Below are 24,590 nucleotides of genomic sequence, written 5' to 3'. Positions count from 1 at the left end.
GAAAAGGCTCCTGAAGAAATGAAGTCGTTAAAGTAGAAGGAGAAAGATCCCTTTGCGATAAGCAACTGATGTGGTAGAGGGTGAAGGAAAGAGAGACGTTGACATTCCTGAGCTGGGGAGTGATACATGCCAGGGTCTGGTGCACGGCATGGTGAGGAATGATCCCCATACAATCTAGACAAGCAAAGTTAGAACAAAATTAGTGATTAATTGCCTTGCTGCAAGCTCTGGTCCCGCTAAAATTCTCTTACAAGTTGGGATCGGCAATAAGTTTCTGCCCAGGAGGTTAGACTGGCTTTACATGGATGTGACGAGGGGGCAGTGACCTCCCTGTGACCATCGGTGGAATTAAAATGGCACAAAACTCTTAGAAATGCTCAGGGTGATAGATGTTTGCTATGGGCAAAAAGGTGAGACTTGGGCACTTTGGGCTGGAAAGTGAAACGAGTCACAGTGCCTGCTCAACCTTTATAGTACCACGGGTATTCTAGTGGCCTGTTGAAATGAAAAATTCCCGAAAAAGGAGAAAATTTAGCATATAAATCCATTGTCTGTATAACCATCCACTGCCAGCGAGTGCATAGTTTCCTTCATGCCCTCACTTGAATCTTTTCAGATTTTTGTCTTCTTGATATAAAAAGTTGAATGAAAGTTGGTTAAAAAAAAAAAAAGCCATTTTCTTTTATTTTTCCTTACTTCATTCATTTTATCCGCTTTACTTTTGTCATTTCCTCAAAAAAAAAAAAAATCAGCAGTAATATCTCTTCTTTTACAGAGTATCAAAGTTAGCTGGTTGCCTCCACCACCAGGCACTCAAAATGGATTTATTACGGGCTATAAAATCCGACACAGAAAGACTACCCGCAGGGGTGAGATTGAAACACTGGAGCCAAACAACCTCTGGTACTTGTTCACAGGTCAGTGTTCACATGGTACAACCTTGCAAGGTTTTGATGAATTAAATGCTTTGGGAATAAAATATACTTTCACTTCAAGGGAACATTGATTTCTTTGCTGGCAGGTAGCATTTATTGTGTTGTACAAAGACAGTCTTTATATTATGGTTTTTTTTACCCCATTTTTTCCTTATTGTTTTTTTTTTTCATATATTTGTCTCCTGGATTTTTTCATTATCATTAGTGAATTTGAGGCCAAATTCCTCGTGTCCAATAGCTTCAGCCTCAGATAGTTTTTTAGACCACTCAGTAAACATCTCCTATTTTTGTACGGGTGCAAAAATATCGATTTCCTCGGTTTCTATTTGAAGATTTTAGATGGCAAATACCTCCTCACAGAATAAAAAGGGCAACAGTGGATCATAACAAAACTGTAATTGCAATGAATGAAAGTAGCCAGGTGAGTATTGTAGGGGTGACAGTGAATTCTAGGAGCTGAAAATGAATTTTGCTCGTATTCTTGCACTATGCCCAGACGTAACTGAGAAAGCAGCAAAGCAGCAAGGGAGAAAATTAAACTTTGTCAAAGTCCATGGCATCTTTATAACCGTGCCTTTACCTCAAATGGCCTGCTTTATGTTTACTTTCCCATATAAAGTGCAATCGGTGAGAATCAGAATTATTTCTGAATTGCATACTTAAGAATAAAAATGTTCATTTACCATTTTGGAAAGGAAAAGCAGAATTTCATTTCAAAATCAAATAAAAGCACAAGCAGAACTTCTTATTTATTTATTTATTTTTAATGAGGAAGGCATTAAATATTGAACCCTCAACTTGGTTGTCTTACCTCGGCTGCTGGCCCCAGTTCCTGTGGGATGATTTGTGGAGGATGGTATCTAACAGCTGAAAGAGAAACTCGTAGTTTCTGGGGAGAGATTGTATACTGAGGCCTTTAGCCAAGCTGGAAAGGATCTAATTCCTGGCTAATAAAGTAGAAATAAAGTCCAAGTCCCAGAGCAAAGGCACAGACCTCTGACGTTCCCCATCCCCGGGGCTGGCAAGGTGCAAAGGCAGCGGGAGGTTACGGCCGTCGTCTGCTGGGCTGGGAGCACAGCAGATTAATCTCCGTTGTGGTAGATCCCCACACCTCGAGCTCTTTCACATGAATTATTTTGGGTCTGGAGAGCTGCAGAGTCCCAATGGGACCGCAGCCCTCAACCCTCCCACCTACCCCGTCCACCGCTCACCTCTATGCAGTGGAAAGCAAAGTGCTTTGTTTCCCAAAACTTGGCAATTCGGGCTTGTGAAGGCAATTAAGAAATACATCCCGGCCTCATTATTACCTTCTGCATGCGTATATTGTGATTGCTAGAGCCGCATGCCTGTTGTAAATGGACCTTTTAAATATTAACACGGCGACGCTTTAGATCTTCGCTGCCATCCTGCTTGGTAGGCAGGTGCTTTGCGGGATAATAAGAACATCTGCAATAGCACAGGAGTTTAGAGTCACAATGCAGGCTCTCGAATAGCTGCTAGCAATTTGAGAGTCACGTCAGCTAAACGTTAAACTCCTCTTTTTAATTACGAGCGTTCTTCTCTGGAGAACGTCTGCAATTAAATGGAACGGTATTTTTTTGTCCTGTGCTTTTTTGTGGTCAGTATAGGCAAGGCAAAAAGGTAAACGTATATCCCCACCGTAGGGCCTTGGAGGTCCTGTGGCACATCGAGTCGTGCTGCAGTGATTGTTTTCTGATGGCTTTAGCCACAAAGGAAAACATCTGTTTGGGAATTCCTGCTTATTTCATAATATTGGAAAGATTTCATGTTGTTTTTTTTCCCGGACTGCATGCTCTGAAGTTAATCGGGAGCACCGGCAAGCAAAACGCTGTTCAGTTGCTAACCTAGTTCGTAGCCTGCATATTTTATGCCTAAGGAGAGAGTTATCTGGAGTTTCCTGCATTTGAAAAGCAAGGAGAGCTGTTTTTGTGAAATGTGCAATTAGTGGCTTAGCTATGTAAAACAATTCTTCAGTTTCCCACTAATTGGACTTCGTTCATTTTATATCCATGAGCTCAATGGATGGGAATTAGAGCCCAGCCTAGTCACGGGCCAGTGCAGCTCTCATTCATATTCTGAAACCTCTCCTTTTGGTCAAAATCCCTTGTTCCCCCCCAGTGCCTTGCAGCACCATCCCCAACCGGGCTGGGAGACAAAAGGTCGGTCGCCGGGGGCTGCGCTGGGTAAAGTCACAAATTGTTTGGTTTTCCTCTTCTTTCTGTACGATTTCACTTGTTTTGTTTGTTTGTTTGCCAGGACTGGAGAAAGGAAGCCAGTACAGTTTCCAGGTGGCTGCCATGACAGTGAACGGGACCGGGCCGCCCTCGGACTGGTACACGGCAGAAACGCCCGAGAATGATCTCGATGGTAAATGCATCTCTCTTAAAAGCTGTTGTCTCCAAAAGCTTTCCAGCTGAGGGGTTTCACTGCCCTTGTCTTCTAGCACAAGGCTGCGGTGACATTCCAGGGTCTCACCTGGAAACATCCACAGATAAATGTTTTCTTCTGCTCTTGGATCTCTCATGTCTTGTGCTGTGTTTCTCTGTTACCACCACGACCAAGGAGTCAGCAGCCTTCGGGATCATAATTCTGTGCCAGAATGTAGCTCCCGAGCATCGTGGCTGTTTGCAGTAACGCTGTGAAATGGATCTGGATCTTCATAAACGATAAACTTAATCAATCAAAGGAACAATGAAAACGATGCCAGCAATTCTAATAATTCTCCAAGCAAATATTGAGATATGTCGAATACTCTTTCTTAGCCTTTATCTGCAGATTTTAGAAACGCAGGTTGGCAGCGAAGCTGAATAATTAGTGAAAGATGATGAGATGCAGATACCTGAAAACTGTGGGCTTTGTAAATCAGCGCAGATGCTGACACAAAAGGGAAGGAAAACACAGAAATGAAAGGGGTAGATAAAAATGGCTGGGATATTTGAAGAAGTGGAGGAATAAAAGGAGAGTAATGAAAAAGTCTTACCTGAAAAATTAAGCAAAGTGCAAAATAAAATGGAACAAAGAAGCTGACAGATGGAAATCATGGCAAAACTACAATCCATAAGAAGCAGAGATGCAGCAGAAAGGAGATGAAGAGAAAATGAAACTGGTGAAAATTGCTATGATTTTTAAAACAAAATGAATCGCCTAAAAAGGATCAAAGGCAAACAGGATGAAAGAATAAATAAATAATTAGTTTAAATGCACCGTTGCGCTTGATATTGGCTTTCTTTTGACTGGATGGATTTCCTTACAATCTCAAAACCAACCAGCTTGAAGGATTTCTGCTTCGTGGCCTTTCCCCGTGTCCAAATGCAATTTGACAGCAGACCAGGAGCGGCTGCAGCGCAAAACAGGAGTGCCCGTACAGGTGGTTTCTCATCAGCTTTTTGAAGGATACCTCTAGGCGGGTTGTAACTGTGCCAGCGGATCGCAACCTGCCGTGGTGCATGACGATATCTTTCTAATCATGATTCGGCTGGAGAAATGATGTTGTTAAAGTGCAAACAGCTGACTCGGCGCTGGATCGAGCGACAGATAAATTCTGAGCACACCGCAGGATGCAAAAAAAGGAAGTAACACGTTTGAGCGCATTCCTTTCGATTTGGGTTTTATATAGATCATGTTCCTCTGGTGGTTTTGTGCCCAAATATGCAGAAGCATGCAGGCACACGTGAATAAATTAAAGCAAAGCCATTCTGTTCGTGTGTTGTATTTACATGCATTTGCATTCGCAGCAGCGATGAATTACAGTCAGGAGGCTGCAGCAGCCTGATGCTGGGAATGCAGCCTGCTAAACCCTGGGGATAAACCTGCTTTTTGCAGTAGTTACGCAGAGTCCTGCAAGTGACAGCTAAGAGGGGAAGTGCTGGAGCCCAGCTTGCTATCTGCAAGTCCCTCCCAGCTGCTATGGCTCCTGCAGCTTCTCCTGCTTTCACTGGAAGCCTGCTTGGCGTCAGCAGCATGAAGATGAGCAGTATTCTGAAGAACGGCGCCAACTCCCGATGGATATTCATTTTAATTAGTGTGTTTTGTTCAAGTGATTAGAAATCCAAACATAGCTGCTTCTTCAAGGTTCCCTAGAAAGCTCGCGTGCCTTTACTGACAGCTGGGAAGGTTTTAAATATTTATTTTCAGCCTCACATTTCGTGCTTTAAAAAGAAATGGAAAAAAAAAAATAGAAATGGAAAGCAATGCTTTCCCCAAAGGGTCTGGTTTAAATAGCTGGAGCAAGGATGCAAGAGAATCTCTGATCAACTTTGTGAAGGTATCCTCCAGGAAAATGGGTTTATGATGCTTGGTTTCTGATTACTGCACCGAACAGATGGAAGCTGTTACACATATTAGATAGCGATATAGTTTAGCTTCAGCTCTAAATTAGTGCTTTAAGAGCATGACAAGCCAGACTGCTATCACGCTGCAATTTATACTGAAAAGTGATTGGGGAAATATCCGAACGAAATGGGACGAGTGAAAACTACCCTGACTTGGTAAAATATACATCCATGAAAGTCTGAGAAGATTGCTAAAGTGACCCAGATGTAAAGCATTTTTCAAACTTGACAGCGAAATTAGGGACCTTTAAGTACATTAAGTGAAGAATTCCCTGGATGGGAGGCGTGGGTGCTCGAGCCATCGCGTAGAAACGCAGCGAAGGATTCAGAGGCACGCGTGAGAAGACGCGGCGTCCCAGGAGGAGATGTCACATCAGGCAGCGACACGGCACTTCGGCTCCCGTTTCCCGAGAACCTAATTGCGTGTAAGGGAAGAGACTGAAGGAAAAAAAAAAAAGAAAATCTGATTTCGTAGGCAGAGCTGACGAGGAATCCTCCCGTCGGATGCTGGGTTGTGGGCTGGCTGACGTCTGAGCACAGTGCTTGCTTCCACGAGCCCAGAGGTTTCCTCACGTGAGAGATGATAAATTCCTGGTGCCGTTGATAAATTTCTTTTGGGAAATTTAGCTCATTTGGGATTTAGGATGAAGAGCTGATTTGGCCCTTCAAGGAGGAGAATGGGACCACAAGAACGCTTCTCAGAAGTATTTCTTGAAGCCCAGAAGAACCAGAAGGAAATGTATTGACCTAGAACTGCAAGGAAATGTCCTGAAAAAGAAAGCAGGAATATGAAATGTGTGTTTCTCTAGGAGTTTTAGGCCTGGGTATCCGAGTGCTGGTACACTGAATCAGCAAAGGCTGGGTGGTCCAGTTCCTGACAAAATGATGGATTAAGATGCTTCCTGCATGTCATGTCCAGCATAAAGCCTGACTATGGCAAATACATTTCTCTGTAAAGAGAAGCAAAAAATATGTAGTTTGAGGGGGGAAAAAAGTTAATTCTGAATCAACTTGGGGATGTTCTAAAATTTGGAACCGGTTCAGAATAAGAAAAACGCCTCTTTTCCAGAAAAAGTTTAAAATAAATTTAATTAAAGTGTAATTAAAACTGATTTATGCAGAAAAATTAAGCAAAAGAATGCATTTTCCAAAAGTAGCTCTGTGTTCATGAAGCTTTAGTATTTGAAAAATAGTTCCAAAATGTTCACTCCAGCTTCATTTCAGAGGCTTACTTCCCAAGAAGGGTATGAGAAGTTAAGTTGTCTTTTGCTTTTTGAAACCAGAAATCGTGATTTTGCTCTGAAATGCACGAATCGCGTATTCGAATTGCTTGAAACAAATAACATGGAATGTATGAATGATGTAGTTTTAACCCAATGGTTAGGTGGTGGTGTCTGTACCGCGGTTAAAATCTCTGCAATGTGTCAGATGTAAAAAATATCATTTGTAGGTCCTTTGAATAATTTGATGTCCTTCGTTGCCTGGGAATTGCCGCTTTTAGGATGCTCAAGGAACTGCAGTATTGCTACTGTATCTTAACTCTCCATTTCAAGGCCTTAAATTATTATTTTTATCCTCGGGGCTCGCTTCCGTCGCTTGTTTTGCAACCTGCTCTGTTCAGTAACTTTTGGTTCTGCACTGAAACAAAGTTTGAGAACGGATTGGGGGGTAAATGGCATCTCTACCCGACTCACAGTGACACTCTGGGCACAGTCTGTTTCTTCTTTTTGTGAGTAGCTACGTTGCAGTGACCCTTTCGTCAACGTTTAACCGAGATCCATGCTTTGCAATTTTAAGAAGTTGAATGCAAAGGCCTTCTAAAGTGGCTGGGTGTTTCAGACTGGTAACGTACTAAGCAGACTTCCTGAAGGTGCAACAGGTTTTCAGACTCCTCTAATGCCTTCATCAGCATTCATCTGAAGGCACATAAAGCACCAAGGACGCGTATATGGCACTGGTTATTGAAAAGTGTTAATTCTTCCTTTTTATTGCCTTTTCCAAGGTTTACAGTGGGAATGCTTCACAACCGGGGAGTGTCTTTTGTTGGAGTTTACATCATTTTGCCTTATTGCTGTTGCCTCACCCCGGCCTTGTTGCCTACGAGCTTTTAGCTATTATATTGCAAGCCTTTTTATTGGGGAAAAAATAGTAACTTGTCTCTTTCTGCTCTCAAAAAGACAAGCTACTGTGCGGCTCCTCTGAGGAGACTTGTGATATGGTAGCTGTGAGTAAACTCAAACAAAAGGCATTTACCTAACCTTTAAAGTAAAATTGGGCTCAGAGAAGGCAAAGGCTGCCAAATAGGCTCCAAGTGATTAATTGCTACTTAAAGTAATGAATTTTACCCGAGAATACCTGCAAATAAAACATCTCAGTCTATTATTTCATGTCGGAAATGTCGATGTGTTGTTTAAAGCGGCTTCAAAGTAAGAGAGGCATGTCCAAGAGTTCAAATTCACTGCTTGTTTTCATGGCAAAGAGACAGATTATTGCCAGATGTACCAGCACGTCACTAAAAAAGTCAACCTTTTTGTTAAATATTATAGCTGACGAGTGAGCGCAGGAGAACTCGTGCAATGAGCTGTCAGGATCCTGCAAATAGACCAGGGAAGATAAAAGTTATCCTATAGGAAATTCTTGTGCAGGTCATCTTTCGTTATCCTGCGTAGTTTCAAATCTCTCTTGTACATTCATGCTAAAGGTGGAAAGCATTAGGAGATACTCTTAAAAATGGGCTCTTGGAAGGGAGGGATGTAGCTCAGAAATGAAATTGCATGTAAGCTCTGCATGTAACCGGGGCATCTGGTCGTTTTGTGTGTGTGTGTTATTTTAATTTAAATTAAAATTTTAATTAATATTTTAACATTTTAAACTCAAACCTCATGAATAGTAAAATTTAATTAGAATATTAATTCGTTTCTTTTTGTTTGAATCCCAGAATCTCAGGTTCCTGACCAGCCAAGCTCTCTCCATGTCAGACCCTTGACCACGAGCATCGTCATGAGCTGGACTCCGCCGCTCAACCCGAACATTGTCGTCCGCGGGTACATCATCGGCTACGGCGTGGGCAGCCCATACGCGGAGACCGTGCGGGTGGACAATAAACAGCGTTACTATTCCATTGAAAATTTGGGTAAGTAGTCGTTTTCGTTCGTAGTAGCAGAAAAAGAGCTCCCTCTGAGATTATGCTAGTTGGTGAGTTTATTTTCAGGCTGCCACTGGTGCTTCCTCCGTACGTTGTTTTCTTAGGCTGCTCATGCTTTGCAGTTCAGAATTGGTTTCACCTTTAAAACGCTGGACACTCTCAAACATATCAAATTTCTTTGATCAAATGCTAACTTTATTCAGTAGGTCATGTCTTGTGCTCCTAATACTGACTCCCACTCGTGCAGAGAGCTGGATCTAAAGATGGTTTTCCCCAGGCTGGACCCCATGTTTGAATTGAATGGCAATCAGAAAACTCCTATTTTGTGTCTGTCAAAACGGTGTCAGGAGAGGTGCTTGTTCATTATTCATGGCACAGCCTCCGTGACAGTTCATCTGAATTCTGAGCGTGATGCACAGGGACCTGGATCCTTCCACTGGTGATGGACCGTTCTCGTAGCACTGGGAAAACAGTTCGAAGTTTAAAGGAAGGCTGAAAGTTTAATCGTTTTCTTGTCATTACTTCTTTAGCATTTTTATTTCAGGTAGAAGTGGTAAGTTTTCTGCTCCGTAATCTGGGGATGATCAGGTATTACTGGAAGATTAATTAACTCGGTGAATTAGGGGGGCACAGCTATACTTTTTATCTTAAATCTATAAGGACAAAACTCTTTGATATCTGGGGTCACTTCTCTTTGCTATTTGTACTTTATAGCATCATGAAGCTGCATCATCCAATGCTTTTGCTGTTTCCTTGGGGAAACTTGGGAAATACACTGGAATAAAATGTTTAATTGTTACCCCATCAAACACTTCCTCTATGTTCAGTGGTGTATTTTATGGTTAATGTATTTGCAAAGAGCCATAAACTGTCCCAAATACTCACCTACAGAAAAGAAAATTATATGGAGAGAACTACCCAGACCAATGTGCTTTGGCAAAGGCTGAGGAGATGCCTACAGAGCCCAGTCTGCTGGAGCTCCTGATGGTCAGCTCTCCCTGAAAGTATCTTGATTAACAGCTGGAGAAATGCCATGGGTTTTATGAAGCTTCGGTGTTTGGTGTTCTTTATATAAATATATTTGTGAATTTGTTTGCTTCTTAGACCTCTGATAGCCGCTGCCATCAAGTGGAAGGTATGCTAAGAAGCACTTGCAGGTACAAAAGCCTTCTACTAGGCTAACAATACTTGGCGTTGTGGAAAGCTGATGGTATATTTCACCTATTAGAACTGTTTCTGTGGATTAAAAGTTTTCCAATATTCTTGGCTGTTCTGGCAGGCAGAAGTACATAGAAAGCCCAGCATATCAAGGAGGATATCTCAGTAATACACTTAGAGAAGTAGCCCTCAAAGATCTAGCAAGTGTCAAGGAACTGTGTTGAGTGTAACAAACATTTAGTTATAAATAATTTGGTTACTGAAATCAGGGTGGGTTTTTTTTCTTGCTGTTGGTTTTGCTTTGTTTTGTTTCGTTTTTGCCAAAAATCCTTCAGCAGTCTGAAGTTTTACAAAAGTTTTTCAAGTGGCAAGTATCTTTTCACTGTACATTTTTTTGGCTTGATTTAAATATTCAGCATGTGAGCAGTGGAACTTGATTGCCATTGTCCAGACAAGTCACAGGCATCTGGTCCCTAACTGGCTACAGACGCGAGCACTTTGGTCACAAATCCCGACGTGCAAATTTTAAATTCAACTTCTCTGAGCATTCATATGTACGACTTTGAAAATCAATTTCCATGAATAATCGCAGTAATTAAATTCCATCATTTAAATATCCACAGAAAATGAACCCCAGAGGGATGTGACCGAGGGCCCAGAGAAAGCTTTTAAAAAATCAGAACAGTTGCCAACACTTCCTGCATTATTCACCGGCTTTATTAGAAACCGTTACAAAAAAATTACATGAAATGATAAGACGGAATTATTTTCCTAATAAAAATACTGTTTTCAATAAGGTTATGAATTAAGATGTTCTGCTGGCAGGTGGGGAGGAAGAATACTCCCTAGAGGTTTTGTTGGCTCCTCTCACCAGTTGCGACTGTGACACCTATGCAGGAGAGGTAGGCATTATCTTAAATGCAATATGCAAAAGCAACAACAGTTAAATACCTAAATAAATGATGAACTTCATTGTGGTTTTCTCTCCCCGCTGAAGACTTTGTCCCTTTTGATCCTTGTGGCTTTTAGTGTTTGCTTCCTCTTGGCTCTCCTTGGTCTTGTTAGACAGAGATGGGGGAGAGGATGCTCCACTTCAGCCAAATGATGTACATAGATGAAAATTAGGGCTTTTTCGTCTTCCCAAAGTTCACTGCAGTCCTTTTTATTTTTCTCCTGCATGCAATTTTGAAACACTCTGCAGACCTATGTATCATTCATGTGTTAGACTGGCAGGTACTCGCATTAAGGAGCAATCAGATTTGTCTGCCATCAGCTCCCTTTCAGAAAGCCTGGCCGACTCTCGTTCGCAGTCACCGTTTTCACACACCCATGCATAAACCAAATTCTCCAGGTCTGTGTCAGGCATTAATTTTCTTCCATAAGCTTCTGCCATAGACCTGAGAGAAATGATGGTGAAGAACTCCCTGGTTAAAACTCGTTCAGTGCTGTCTTGAACAGGGATGCAAAATACCTCGCGCCATGATATGGGCTCGTACATGTATCCCCGCTCTTTTTCCTGGCAACGATCTTTGTGTGTGGTTTTGTTTGGTTTTCTCAGTGTTCAGCACTGCACAAAAGCACCACCTGGGTATCTTCCCAAAGATCTTACAGTTGAGAGATAGACAAGTGGGATGTACACGGGTGTTGAAAGCTGAAGTTAACAGCCCCCATGGCACTGGCTCGCTGGCCCTATTCCCCTTCCGGCATTTGCAGTGTGGTTGCCCTGGAAATTCCTGCCTTAGTGATCCCTCTTTGTCTGGCTCTTCCTGCCCTAGATTTGCGATATGGTTGCTGTAGCAATCCCTGCTTGTTCAATATATAATGCTGATATTTGTATGGGTTTTGTTCCCCCTTCCCTAACTTGCTTGTGCAGCCGCGGGCCATTGTTGGCCACCTGCTTTTATTAGTACAATTGTTAGAAAGTTCTCGAAATACAGTAATTTGTTGTAGTATGTATTGTTATGCTAAATTCTATGGTTAGTTCTAATCCAAAATTACTTCCTAGTATCATACAGCGAGGTTGGGGCAGAATCAGAAACAAAACGTAGCCCATGCTTTAAGCCAAGGACCGATCATCTTCTCTGCGGTCAGCTGGTAGCTTTCCTTGTGGCCACGGGATGTCCACGTTCACTCCTGAAACCTTTGTGATCAAAGAGGACTAATGACAAACTCTCTGGCCTGCACTCCAAGCTGAGTATTTATTTTATTCCGCTTCAGGTGAGCTACATCAGTCCACATTGCTTCTCTAGTCCATCAAGCACGAAAAGACGATACCAGGGATAGTTCAGTCCATCCAAGAGCTCCATCTTCTCATTCTTTCTTCTCCCTGTTGACAGCTGCAGATGCCCATAACTGTAACTTGGCCATGGTGTGCGTGGTTATGCATCAGAATACGCCATCCTAGAGCTAATTAGGAAATGCCAAATATATTTGCACCTTCAATCTGCTGCTAATGATTGACTAAGAACGCCTAGTACTAGTTACACCTAGTACTTACAGCTTTTGGATGGAAGACAGATAGCAGTTTCTTTAGAAATCCTATTAGATACTTCACTGCACCTCCGTAATCCTAAATTTTAATATTAATTTGAAAACTCTGCTCGAAAGTACAGGGCTTGGATGCAAGGGGAGACCTTCTTAAGTAGATCCCTCGTTAGGGGAGGATGGAGACCTACTCGCTTACGGGGTGGCCTGCTTCTTAATTCCTTCCCTCTTGATAATCATACTGATACGCACACTTCATATGGCTGCTTTGCATCATATTTGGGGTACTTAATTGATTACTTCCACCAGGCAAAACTTTTCTAAGAACCGGCTCAGCCTGTACCCGGGCTGTTAGAGCAGTTGTCTGAGTAGCACACTTGAGCTGCTGAATAAATCACTTGAAAAACATGAAGACAAGTACTCAGCCTTTCATAATAGCGATTGAGAACTTTATTCTGTCTGATGATCATCTTGAATACAAGTATATAGAGGTTACACTTTCTCTCTGGAATGAATTAAATAGGGTGATTTTCTCATGACTGAGTGGTCATATTGCTTGGGAGACATACTCTCTGTGGGCACAGAAGAATCCAAGAATATACAGAGACTTCAGCTTTGTCGGTGAAGGATTTGTTGTGTTTTCTTTCTGCAGCATATGAAAGAGATCTGATGTCGGTCTCATAAATTTCAGGAGCAAGCATCCCCTGCTCTCGTTCAACCTTTTCTGTGACAGAAAAAACAGTGCCCGACTGACTTTCAAATGAATAATTCTAACGAGGAGATGCATTTCTAGAGAACCGCTTCATTCATTTATTTATTGCTTTTTTTTTATTTGTTGCTTGTGATTATAAATGGAAAGGTTATTGGCTGATTAATGGTTGCTTTAACAATATTGGAGAATTCACGGGTGCCAATTCTGATCTTTTACACGTAAGAAGTAACGATTTCTGTGCTGATCCAACTCAGAAGATGGTACACGTAGCAATGAACTGGCAGGGCTCATCTCCATGGAGCTTTGTATTAAAGCTTGCTCATGAAATAAATGCTTAAATGAAAAGGGAAGAAGCATGCCAAGGAGATTTCCATTTTTACCGATTCTGCAAACATAAAACCCAGAGTATCTGAAACAAAACACCAGCTGTAATAATTTACATAAACCTTTTAGTAGGTCGTAAAGCTGTGTTTTTAATTAATATATTGAAAAAATAAAGCACAGTAACTTTAGAATAGCATATTCTGATAGGCTAACAACATTATTATATCATCCTAGGATATTTTGATAACTCACTGTGGAATATTTTAATAAATGACAGCGATAATGGATACAAGTAGGCTCTCCTTGGCATCCTCGCACTGGTGCTGCCATCGTCGTGATGTCCCAAGAGCAAAAATGCTTTGAAAAACCTTTGGATGGAAACAGTAGAGTTATCTTCTAGTTAGTAGCATCCTACTACTAACAGTAGGGTATCCATATGGCGTCCATAACATTAGTCCATCTGTAAAATGCCCTAAGCCTTTCCAAGAACAAGTGTATAAAATGACTTTTACAGCTATTCCAATAACTTCAAATATGATGAGAAAGGAGTACCAAATTCACAAGTTTTCCAGAAACGTGGACTTTCTACCTTAGAGCACATCCCGTCCTCCCCCTTTCTGTACATGAGAATCATTTTATAAAGAGTTTTTAAGCACAGCTGCCTTTCTGTGACCTAAGAAAAAGCTCCATTGATCTCCCCGAGCATGCAGGAATTCATATGCACCCTCTTGAAAGAGTTTGATTGGGAAGCTGGAGCGCGCACATCTTGAAGTATTATTTTCAGGGCTCTTTTTAACTTGAACCTTTGATCCTCCTGGCCCAGCAATGAAAGCAAAGTGCAGAATGTACAGCACGTCTAGCAAAGACTTTTAAAAGTTCCTCCCTCTCCTCCCATAAAGCCCGGAGCTACGCACATCTGAAATTTTTAAGCTCCGAAGAGCAAATTTAATGGATGGGAGCAATTTCTGCTTAATTAGTAGTTTGGAGAATTGGAGCTACGGTATAAATAATACGAACTTATTAAAAACTCACGCAGAGAAGTCGTTTTATAGTGCACTTTCCTATCTCTCATAGGCGTCGTTTCCCAGCCTGTGCCGGCACACTGGCTCTCAGCAGCTCCCCGATGATGGGATGTCCCCATCTCCCCACGTCCCGTGGTGGTGGCAGCACAAAGGGACAAGGGTGGGACACGCTGATGTGCCCTTGTCCTCCAAGCTGCCCCTGCCTAGGTCACATTGGGTGCTGAGAGTAAGACTGTCACAATCCCTTCAGTCTGCCACATTCATCTAAACTACAAAAAAACAAACCCCACCACCCAACAATTACAAATTACAAGAAATGAAAATAAAGCTCTTATTTCTAAATTTCTATTTTAACAAACATATCGGTAGGGATACTAAGGATTCCATCAAATCCACCTTCGTTTTAAGTGCAGATCAGATTAAATTTGACCGTCGTGCATAGACAAGACAACAAAAAAGCATTTGCGTTTATTGGAAAGGGAAAGAAAGAAGGTTCTTCATTTTCTTTAATCTTTGCAGATGACAGTTGCGGATTATAACAAAGACATGAAAGGGAACTAAAAAGCTTTTTAATGTAGTTTGGGGTTGTTTTCTTCCCTTCTCATTTTTTAATACAAAATGGAGTGGTGAAAATCAAACAAAAATCTGTTAAATTTTGTGCATCTCACTGTTTCTCTCATAGCTCGCATTAAAACACAACACTAACAAGGAAAGGCACTTTGAGACTCCAGGGACTGTTCATTTTCTTTCTTGCCTTTCAAAACTGACTGTCATTTAAGGAATCCTGCCATTTACCCAAATACTTCATGCATCAATTTTCTCTCGTTCCTCCCTGACTTTGTTTTGCTTGCGGAGTACAGAGAAATTAATGGCAAGCAAAAGGGTCGCTTTGAGATCCGTGCTCTATTTACATTACACACAGATCTGGCATAACTCCCCCAAATCAGAAATTGTATAGATTTTAAGAGCATCCTCAAGTTAATCCTCTGGGCACAAGTGGATTGCAGCCATATAACTCCATGTAGGAATCCACTCTTCTGCTTCGCTCTGGCTGACTTTCCTCAAGGTATTTTGGTTTATTTATGCCATCATTCTCCAGTTGTAATAAATAGCTAAACTGGCTTTCCTGACAAAATGTTTAGGATCCATTAACAGTAGATGGAGTGGAATATTCTATATATAATAATGCTGTATATTTCTACTTACTTCTACTTACTTCTAGTAAGCTGTATATTTCTACTTATGGTTGGTAAAGAACACAACGCCTAAGAACAACTCATCCCAACAAATTGGGATAGAAATGATACAAATAGCCAAGAATATTTCTTGTTTATATTCATTTATCAATGGAAAAGAAAATAAAAAACCAAAATCTTCATTACAATCTCAGTTTTCATGCACAAGGACAGATACAACACTGCACCTCGTCTTCTCGAGCGTTACTGGTATCATCAGGAGATACCAAGGAGAAGAAAACTGCCAAGTGACCCAGATTCATAGATCCACATTTGCTTGGACTAAAGACTTCTTTTTTGCAAGGGAAACAAACCTCTCCTCCCAGTGCAACTTTCATTGTTATTTTTTTGTGTACGGGTGCCTGAAGAAATCTTGCCCACCCTCTGGTTAACCCGACTGGTGCATTAATGGCATTTCCTCTGGTGTCAGAAGGCATCTGAAGTCACAGCCATTCATTTTTTATTCATTTCTCCATATGTCTTACACTTCATTTTCTGCTACACTACTTCACTTTCCCCGAGTTTGACTGCATTTGTAACGTCAATAACAAATGTCTGGGATACGCATAGGGATTTTTTTGTTGTTTAGCATCAGCACTGACACTGAATGCACTGAGCTTGCAACGCACCGTGGGGGTTGTAAAGGTTCACATCTCCACAGGAGACAAGACCTATTTCTAAGCATGCTCAAATTACAGCCTTTGGTTTGAAAAAGCCCTGCGCACTTGGTTATAATGCACACAGGACAGAGCTCGCAAGCGAAATCAGGAAGCGGGCATAATGTATGACTAGGTGACTTCTTAAAAACAACTGTAAATACGGATTTGTGGCGCGTCTCCTGAACTGCATTCAAATAAAAGCACTTAACAGATTCTCATTATAAATTCTCTTTGCTCCGTTAAACACTGTCCCTAGTGTTTTCAAAGTTAAATGTTTCCCGAATGAGCCCGAGCATCTGTAAATGCCCAGGCTCCCCCAAAATAGCAGGGCGCCCTGTGCTGCAGCAGCCTGGTGTGATGCTCTGGAGGTTGGTGCTCCCCAGGTCCTCGTGGCACGGTGGCGTGGTGAGCTCCCACAGCCATACCTGGCCGTCGGGGTAGGTATATGTTGGCTGTGAGGACTGATTTGCTGAGAATTGTTTGAAGTGGAGATGTGTAGGACCCCCTCTGTCCCTCATCCCTCATCTCTGTGAAGCAGATGGGCAGAACTGTGCTCTTCGGGGACAATTCCAGATTGACTTGAATTGATATTTTAACCACGTCTAAGTATTAACAGGTCTTTATTATTTGTGCTACGGAAGTGCCCACAAGTTCAAGATGAGATCAGGGTTTAATTGTCTAGTTAATGTAGAAACATACTGCGAGCCTCTGCTTCATATAGCTCATAGGCAAAAGACTAGAGGAAATGGAAAATAAAAGTTAATACCGTGGGGTCTGAAGGTACAAAAAATGGTGAGTGGTCCATAGTTCTCTCAAGAAGTTGGTGACATACTGCAAATACAAATCCAAGTTTCCACTGTTCTCCATATTCTATATTATATACTATATATATATTATTCTATATTATATCCTCTATATTCACTTTCAGAACAAATGGGTCTTTTGTTTTGTTTTTGACATTATTTTTTAATTTCCTAAGGAGGCCTTTAACTCTCAGGCAGTCATTTTGCTAGTGCAAATGTTTCCAATTTTGATGCCTCAACCAGCAATCTGCATTGCCACTCAGATCCTAAACAGAAGCGATTGATTTTCAGGAGACAACAGCACTCCTGATGCTTAAAACCCATGTTATTTAGCTGACATTATTTTAACATTGGATGAAACCTTTCTGCATGGAAAAAAAAAAAAAAAAAAAAAAAAAAAAACAAAGTGCCAAATTAAAAAACTTATAGTTCGTGCTTTCTATTCACAAAGAAGTTATAAGGCCCATTCTCTATCACCATGGAAAATGCATACTTGAATTTAACAGTGAATTTGGTAAGTTTGCCTTAAATGAACAAAGTTCTTCACTATTTTTATGGATTGCTCAGTTTACCAGAAGACAAAAATCCAGGCCAATTCTGTTGTGCTGTAAAAGGGATAATTCACTGGTAGGGCTCTTGTTTTATCGGAAGCGATACACAAGCTCTTTATTTTCCGTTTTAGCCTTTCTGATAGTAACTCCTTTCCAAATGACCTGACACAGTCCACAAAGTAATATCGGAGGGGTGTCTCCTCATCCACCACTGAAATGTGGCTGTTGATGTCGTAGAGTGCCTAGAAGGAATAAAACAAAAGTGTTTTGCTCTAGCTGACAACATAGAAGAAAGTCATTTGGAGAAAGTCACCACGAGAGTCTATTCTAGTGGAATATTTAAATTTACTAATACCATTAAAGACTGCTAATATGATTTAAAGATTTATTTTTTTAAAAGATGGATGTAATTTCCCTAGCTTGTGCTAAAATCTGCTTCCAAGCGTTGCTTTCAAGGGGAACTGTATGTTGTCCAAGGAGTGGAATACATCTTCCTGACTGTTTCTTTTAATGGGATTTAATCTACTGGCCATTGGGTGTGTTAGAAACCCATGGATATTTGTAAAATGACAGTCAAGGCACCTCTCTTTTTTTGGGAGATGGTGTACAGTGCATTGCTTGAGGGTAATTTCCGCACAGAGGAGGCCAAGTATCTTTTGGGTTGAGGTTAGAGAAAAACAGCACTACCTTTGATGGTGATGTTGGCAGCACTTTTCCCTCTTGGTTTCTTGGAATCCAGTAGCCTCGGTGTGCAGAGTTTATACTTCAATTTGACATTTGTCCTATCGACAGATTACCTTTTCCTGGCAATAAGCTAGTGTTACCAGGTCTTGGAACTGATACTGGTACTATTGATTACCAAGTGCAATGTTTTTGCAAACCCAGACAGGAGTAAATTAGGCTGATCTTCGGTTGCTTCTTGAGATAATTTGGAATGACTGCCCCTTAGAGGGTTGCTCAGCACGGGTGGCAATGACATGACATGCAGGGCATGGGCATAATTCTCTTGAAGACCTTTTCTCTTTTAGAAGAGCAATTCCTGCAGGAGTTACTCTGCTTTCAACCTCGTCTAGACCACCTCTTTGGACCACTGCCTCACTTTTCGACAACCCTTATATATATATATATATTTTTTTTTTATTTTTTTTTTTCCCAATAACTTATAGGAATTCCTCTTGGTACAGCTCCCGCCTTGTCCCTTTACTGCAGGGTATTGTCAGACCCCATCTGTTTTGACAAGATATCTTTGTTTCCACTTTGTCTATGGGGAGACTACCGCTGTTTCTCGTGATGGATCCCTTCCTACTGTCTCAGCCATCCCAAGGGTAGCTTCCTGTAGCCTACAGTTAAAACCAGCTTAGTAATGGAAATTAAAAAATAAAATAAAAAAGCAGAAGGTGGCAGTTTTCTTCCTAAGCAAGCTCTGGCACCATAAGCATGTTATTCCACTGTATTCATGAGTTCATCCTGATGCTCAAGCGGAGTAAAAGGGACCAGATCTAAACGAACTGCTACTTCCCTTCGTGCTTCCCTTTCTGTAAGGATCAGGAAAGGCGCTGACAAAGGTGTTGGGAGATTATTGAACATCTAACTAACCTTTATTGTTCTTTTATTGGCTCCATTAAATTAGAAGAACTTCAGCTGTTGTTAAGTGCAAGACAGCAGTTCTAAGTGGTGTGATGGGATGAGCAACGTTTTCACGACGATCAGGAGACTCTGCTTGAGCTTCAGCTCTCCCAGGGTACTAATCTGCAGAGCACTCTGCCGGTCCCTTGTGTCAGGTAATTGTTATAATGGGGAATGAGCAGAACTGAGAATGAATTTTTATTTGAGAGGTAAAGGAGCCGATCTGGAAAAGCAGCCAAGTGCACTGCCCTCTGCGCAACACCGTAGTTCGAGGCTAGGGGTTTTCTTGGCAAAGAGTTCACGTCTGGTTATCAAACGTTTACTTTATAGTTATAGTTTAAAGAGAGAATTAAATTCCACGTGAAAACATTTGTCAAAAGACCCCGTGTAATGAATGTAGAGATGTCGCAATTTTCTGTTCTTTAAGAAAAAAATAACTGTGGTATCTTCAGCAAGTTGCTATTCGTTGATTATTTTCTTTTCAGTAGCAACATCCATCAGAAGAAATTGATTTTGTTCATGCTTAGTTTAGACTTCTTTTACCTTTTTTTTTTAAAGTTGAACTGCACAACACAGCTTTATTTCCAGAGCATGTTCCACACCAACATTGACATGATGGATTCTTTCCTGGTGCTCTGATTAGAGCTGAATTCTTCGCTCTGTTCCTTCAAAGGCAAGAAGAGAGTTCATGTGCTAGAAAAAAAAAAAAAAAAGCATATAATTCTCTCCTTCTCCTGCTCCAGAACAGCTAATACAAATGGTAGCAGCATTGTTACTTGGTTGCATTCCTCACTGCAATGAATAGGAATCAGTTGGAAAAAAAAATCAGAATTTACTCTGGAATTCTTGCAATCATCATCTCTAGAGCCCTTCTCTGTCATTGTTTCTTCAGCGCTGTAGCTGCCAGGAGTGCCAGCAGCCTTTCTGTTCCATTAGCTGCTGCTCTTATTAGTAGGTTTATACTAAAATCCTTTCCTCGTTTGAACTCCCATTCCAGTCAGGGGCACTTTTCCGGAGAGCGTCAGAATGACCCCGTAAGTATTACAAATATATAATGCCGTTCAAAAAGCAACTTTCTATGTGATAATACTAATGCTTTTTCGCTTTTTTTGTTGTATCGGATTAAACAACAAACTCTGATACTGTGTTCAAACCCTGTGCCACAGCAAATTGCCTTTTTTTCCTCTTACCTAAGAAGAGACTCATGCAATTATTTATTGCTCCAGTTAGCAGCAGCTCAAATTAGCCACCTGAATTTTTCATGTTTTTAACAGAAAGCTGCAGATTGCATCCTCATCCCAATCTGAGCTCATTTTTGCAGATGTAACCTTAGCCAACCTAGTTATAAACATATATCAAATGTCACTCTGTTCAACTGATAACATTTGATGGACTATATATTGTGCTGTATAGGCAATTGTAATGAAGGATGTGCTATATGGTCTTTATTTTAAAATTTTCCACAAATTTATCACATTTTTCCACCCAGTTTGTCAATTTGCGTGAGTACATTTTTCATCATCAAATTAGCTATTAGTCACTCCTTTTGCTTCTTCATTATCGGGAATTCACAACGTATTTTGATTAAATGTGACAGTTACATGTTTTGGGGGTTTTGACAATAATTTCTAGAATCAGGTTTCACGAGTAATTTTTCACATTTAAACTATCGATGTTCAAGGTGACACGCTTTTCTGACTAATGTTTCATTATTTAAAATTTAAGCCAAATGAAGTCCAGATGTCTGTGCTCTCAACATAATCAGTGGAGATGTATACCAACCCGTAGAGGCTGATTCATCTGATCTTACTTAAATTCCTGTCTTAGCAGTGTCCTTCAGAGATGCCTGCCTCTTCCATCCCTATAGGGACAGCCCTAACGTGCCTAACTTGGAGAAGGCTGCAAAAAAAATAAGATTAATTCCATTGTCTGTTGTCATATGTGCTCTTCTATACGTTCAGAGAGCTCATAGCTTCCTTCCATTGGTATGAAAATAGAAAATGGATAGGACCGTGGTGAGGCACGTTTATTTTCAAAGGTAACCAAGTAGTTAGAAAAAAAACTATGGTGCAAAATTTGTCTTGCTATAGTAACTGTCAGCAAATACTTGGTACATCTCCAAGTCCTAAAGCTTCATCTTTTGGCATCCTTCCCCACATTTACCAAAGTATACAATAGGGAATGGTCCGTACTAACCACTTGTGTAACTCTGCCCGATGGCTTTCAAAACTCCTAAATAGGCACAGCAGTTGGGTCAGGGACAGAAGGAAGACTGGTAGTGACCATATCTGTCTAGACTGAGCATATGAAATGTTTTTTCTTACGCAGAAACAACTGAATGTGATGTTATTAAACGCTTAGCTAAATAATCACTACATGTCTCAATAAATAAATCTTCGTGTGGAACCTAGAGAGTTGCACCACTTAATTTAGAAATTAAAAGTTGTATGCTAATATGTAGTGGAAATCGTATGAAAATATATACTCCATCTCTGTGAATGCAAAATAATTTCCTCGTGACTAATGACATTGCAGGGAATACGAACTGAATTAATAACCATACAATACTTAGCGCAAGGATTTATTAATGCACCCGTCATTTGTTTGGCAATTTTTAAAGTTTAGTTCTTTCGCGATAGAAGCAAAGAAACCGTCTGAATATTAAGTAAGTATGTCACTGTTTCTGCTGGCCATTAAATTAAGTACAAAATACGTGGGTGGGAAAGACATTAGTAACAATATGCAATAAGCACTTAAAGATTATTTACTCATTTCAGGTGCGCTGTAATAATATTAATCACGCTGAGCTCATTTGGTGTTAATGCAGATGAAATATGTAATTCTGCAGCAGGGCTTTTGCAGTGTCACATTAATAAATGCCTCCTCACATAACAAACATTTCTTATTTTCCAGTAAAGGACTTCGTGAAGGCAGGTGCCGTGTTTGACAGGTGTTGGAAAGCCCAATATATTCAGGCCGATATCTTCCGTAATTGTCTTTTGCACAGCTAGAATTAATTTCTCTAGGAAAAAAAATGAAAAGAGGGATGAAGCAATTTGCATGGAGAAAGTCAGGAGAATGGATAGTCTTGTTTTCCTTAGGAAATCATAGCGAGAAGCAACGTGGACCTGACCTGCTCATTTCAAAGCGCGCCCCAAAGTTGATCCGTGCGTTAAATCCCTGCTGTCCACAGCATAGCATGGGGGGTTCCCGGTAAGATAAGAAGTGGTAAAATGGCAATTCATGAGCTGTTTCTGACTGTCATGCTCACTGCGGGTCCCATCTTTCTCTTGCACAGACGTTGGCTTAACTTTGTTGTCTTTCTTCTTCTTTTTCAGGAAAGCGCTCGTCCGTTCTTCCTGCCAGCCCTGACTTTAACAGCGTGTGTTTTCTTTTGCCTTATCTGTTTTCTCCTGCAGAGCCGAGCTCCCACTACGTGATTTCCTTGAAGGCCTTTAACAACGCCGGCGAAGGAGTGCCTCTGTACGAAAGTGCCACCACCAGGTCGATGACAGGTGAGTCGGGAAATGCTGGCTCTCGATCTGCTCCGCAGCACCAAACAGCAGCCTCACAAACGGGCGCAATAGGCAAAACGATTTGGGGCAAGGCAATGGAAAAAGAGCTTTGTGACCTCCAAGTCCCTGCTAGAATAAATCAGCTTCGTTTTCTTCTTTATTTTAATGACACAGACAGAATGAATTATTTACCCTTCCCAGAAATTGGCTCTATATATTTAATGGGATGCTCACAAGTGCTTGCTCTTTGGTACGGTTTGGCCTGGGAGAAGCATGACTCCCAAAGCTTTTGGAAATGTAGAGATAGGGGTTGCTGTGCTGAATTAAGCCCAGATGGAATTATTTTTGTTTCCTCCCTTCTTAAAGTAGTTTAAGTGAAAATGAATTAGTTAAAAAACAAAAAAACACATTCATGTCATGCACATTTGCAGAAGCAGGTAAAGGAGTTAGAAAAGATGAAGATGCTGATTTACAGGACAGGACAAGGCTCACAGAAGGAATTTCCCAGCAGTAGCTGAGCAGAGTGCTCTTAGGCAGCTCTTTTCACAATTATGATGTCGGGACAACAGCAAAGTTACAGGAGCAGAACTGTTTTGTACAACTTCTGGACTGCCTCGTCAGTTTTATGCACAGGAAAAAAAAAGGGTTAAAAGAACAGAATCGAGAAAAAAAACAACGTGTTTTTCCTCTGGATTGACACCGTCATTTGGTGACCTTTTTTTTCTCGTGGCCCACCCACGGTGTTCAGAGCTGCCTGGAAGGGGAGCTGTGTCACTGAGAGCAACCCGGTCACTGACGCTGGCGTGGGTGTGCCGCGAGGAAGAAAGAAACCAAATGGCTGCTCGGTGGCTCTGCAAGGAAAAACGGCTTCCAGCATGCAGTTTTGTGAAGTATTCCCATAAGAAATCTTGGAAAGTCAGGAGGAAAAAAAAGAGAGATTCATTATACAATCAAGGGTAACCATAAAAAATGATATTTGGTGTAATAAGTGTCAGGGAACTTCTGGTTCAAAATTACTAGTTTTGCTTCTTGTCTGGAATCTACAGAGGTCATTCTTGCTGAGCGTGTGTCTTGTAAAATCTTCTTTCCAGTGAGTTTGCCTCGGGGTCCACAGAGACTTTAATTTTTAAGTTTGCTTGTTCCTTTTCTGACTCCATTTACAAACGACCCATCTGGCCTGTGGGGTTTGATTTCATGCGTGTGTATAACCTCTTGTAAATTCAACAATATCCAGGTGAAAAAAAGGTAATGCAGGCTTGGGTTATCTGATGCGATGATCGTCTTTGAGCACCTCGGTGCTTCTCTCATCACTGAGCACATCTCATACCTGGGCCTCCTGCCGGGCAGATACAACCCCTGGGAGCCTGGGCGACTTGTGGAAGAGCATCTCAAAAAGTTTTGCTTCCAGCAAAGCGGGAAAGCATGGGAGCTGGGTGCAAGCAAGAACCAAGACCCGTGTGTTTGCGTGTCCACTTAGCATGCGTGCACATACCTTGGGGTCTGCCCGAGTTATGTAACGTGTAATATTCACAAATCTCCAAAGAGAGCGAGAAACTATTTTCTGTCGAGAGATTGCAATTTCCAAATGACAGATGTCCGTGCGTAAATACTAGCGAATGAAACTTCGGTGGAAACCGGGGGAAGTATTTAGGGACCTATTTTCAGCCACCCGTGGATTACAGACATTTCCCTCCTCCTCAGGTCAGTGATGACATGTTTCAAAAAACAAATTATTTTGATTGAGTGAGTGACCATTTATTTTGCTAAAACCAGCCTCTTTTCATAATCTCCTCTACAACAGCCCTTAAGTTTTCAGTATTGGAAAGAGTGGAGAAAGGAAGTGCGGTATTTGCTAAAATAGGAACTTGGCGCCAGTTACATTAACTTCCATCATTAGTATGAACAAAACACAACACAGGAACAAAAACTGCTCACCTTACAAAGTTTACAGGCACTTCCTTTGGAAAACTTCATTTCAGAAAAAGAAACTGTTCACTTTCAACCTTAGAGAAACTCAATTCACTGAGACTGAGCAAAAAAATAATTAAAAAAAAGGTTCAGCTGCCCAT

General features: G+C 41.2%; 1 protein-coding gene across 10 annotated transcripts in view; it reads left to right on the top strand.

Moving 5' to 3' along the window:
* DCC (DCC netrin 1 receptor) overlaps window positions 1-24,590 on the top strand; it is a 423,032-nt gene that overhangs the window by 337,976 nt on the left and 60,466 nt on the right. For all 10 annotated transcript variants that reach the window (XM_040540170.1, XM_040540171.1, XM_040540173.1 and 7 more), the window contains 4 exons: window positions 776-917; window positions 3,213-3,323; window positions 8,226-8,420; window positions 22,426-22,521. In XM_040540170.1, coding sequence (XP_040396104.1) covers window positions 776-917; window positions 3,213-3,323; window positions 8,226-8,420; window positions 22,426-22,521 — 544 coding nt within the window. The remainder of the gene's footprint in view (window positions 1-775; window positions 918-3,212; window positions 3,324-8,225; window positions 8,421-22,425; window positions 22,522-24,590) is intronic.

Source organism: Cygnus olor, chromosome Z (genome assembly GCF_009769625.2).
Source record: "Cygnus olor isolate bCygOlo1 chromosome Z, bCygOlo1.pri.v2, whole genome shotgun sequence".
Taxonomy (NCBI): Eukaryota; Metazoa; Chordata; class Aves; order Anseriformes; family Anatidae; genus Cygnus; species Cygnus olor.
This window is presented reverse-complemented; position numbering and strand designations above follow the sequence as displayed.